General features: G+C 53.8%; 1 protein-coding gene across 3 annotated transcripts in view; it reads right to left on the minus strand.

Annotated features, from left to right (window-relative positions):
* Nucleotides 1–1711, minus strand: part of chm (CHM Rab escort protein) — a 24576-nt gene that overhangs the window by 3662 nt on the left and 19203 nt on the right. For all 3 annotated transcript variants that reach the window (XM_005950744.2, XM_042215818.1, XM_014330505.2), the window contains exons 13-14: nucleotides 1605–1668; nucleotides 1306–1399 (exon numbers count right to left, since the gene is read on the minus strand). In XM_005950744.2, coding sequence (XP_005950806.1) covers nucleotides 1306–1399; nucleotides 1605–1668 — 158 coding nt within the window. The remainder of the gene's footprint in view (nucleotides 1–1305; nucleotides 1400–1604; nucleotides 1669–1711) is intronic.

The following is a 1711-nucleotide window of genomic DNA, read 5'->3' on the forward strand; positions in this document are numbered from 1 at the left end:
ACCTCCTTCCATCAGTGAGAACTTTGAAGATGAAACGAGGCTGGGTCTTCCAACATGACAATGATCCAAAACACACCGCCCGGGCAACAAAGGAGTGGCAGGTTTATTCTGACCTTCAGTCTAAGAGCTCATTATCACCGTGGTAACCGAATCTGCTCACAGGTGATTGGTTGTTTCACTGGGGCCTCACAGATCGTTTCTCTGGCTCCTCAGGGAAAATAAACACGGAGGCGACGGCGTCTTTAGATCGATGGTGTTTTGTTTTAAAGCGTTCAAGCCCACTGACTCAGTAACCAATCACAGTGCAGCATCAGCACAAGAAGAAGAAGAAGCTTTGACAGGCGGAACACACACACACACACACACACACACACACACACACACACACACACACACACACACACACACACACACACACACACACACACACACTCTCGTGCTGTGTCTGTGCTGATGGTCATTAATCAGTGCTTCTGGAGGATTCAGCCGTTTCTCTTCAAGGACGCTGAAGGACGTCAGCATCATCATCCTCACTCTTCATGCCGAAGCAGGAAGCAGAGCGTCTCCTCCTCGCGCTGAGGCGGCCGTCTGAGCGCAGCAGGAGTCGCTCCTCTATCTTCTGCTCTCTGGGAGCTGCAGCTGTTTCCTGTTCCTGGGACAGGAGGGCCGCTGTGGTCGGCCTCTGCTGGGCCTTGTCTGCTTCAGCTGACCCGGCTCCTAACGAGGGGTTACGTGACTTCCTGTTTCCTCCCAATCAGCTCAAAGCAGTCGGTCCACTGTCCTTTGCCCTCAGTAAGGGTTCCTCTATAAACTCAGAGAAACGCTGCTTCCTGCTTCCTCTGAAGCTCAGTTCGCGCTGCAGCAGGGCTACATGCTCCGAGCTGCTGCGATTGGCTGATTGACCTTCATCGGTCCAGCACAGCTGCACCTGAGAATCAGCCTAACCTCTGCTAAAACTGAACCCAGATCAGTTTCTGAGCACTGAGCCTGGTCTCTGCATCCAGCTGTGAGCATCACAGCTTCACAGAGTGCATTCTGGGTAAAGTGTCAGGGTTTAACATAATAATCCATGTTGGTACAGGCGGAGTCAGAGGAAGACGACCTGCTGACGCGAGGCTGAGGACGACCCGAGAGTTTGTGTTTTATTTGCTGGGAATTACACAAACAGGAAGCTGCGACCAGGGCGGCACGCTAAGGACGTGACGATGTAACGAGCCGCCTCAGGTTGGTAAACAACGATAACCTGAAACATCAGAACGTCTTACAGCAGATCTCCTCACACTGACACACAACAGGTGAACTCACAGGTCCCAGGTATGCAGGTCATGGTGGACGGGCTCAGCTCCACCATGTTCACCGCCGGGCGTCCGTCTGTCGGAGGAACCGTGACCAGAGACACCTGCAGAGAGCAGAGGGCGGGTCTGAGCGCGTGCAGAGAGGGTCAGACAATAATCAGCGTTCCTCCAGCAGTGCATCAGTGATTACATCACTCTACAGGCTGACGATGTCATCTGAACGCTGCACAGACTCCACCCCCTGTGAGCGTGGAGGTGACACCAGGTGCTGCTTCGCTTTGATGTTTGTTCAGTGCTGATCAGACGAACCTGCTGCTCCGAGTTGCCGGGCAGGACGGAGGCGTCGGTGATCAGGACGGCTCTGCTCAGCAACCTGCACGCACACAGAGACACACACACACACACACACACACACA

This window comes from Haplochromis burtoni, unplaced genomic scaffold, assembly GCF_018398535.1.
Source record: "Haplochromis burtoni strain Fernald_Lab_line unplaced genomic scaffold, NCSU_Asbu1 Contig_831, whole genome shotgun sequence".
Taxonomy (NCBI): domain Eukaryota; kingdom Metazoa; phylum Chordata; class Actinopteri; order Cichliformes; family Cichlidae; genus Haplochromis; species Haplochromis burtoni.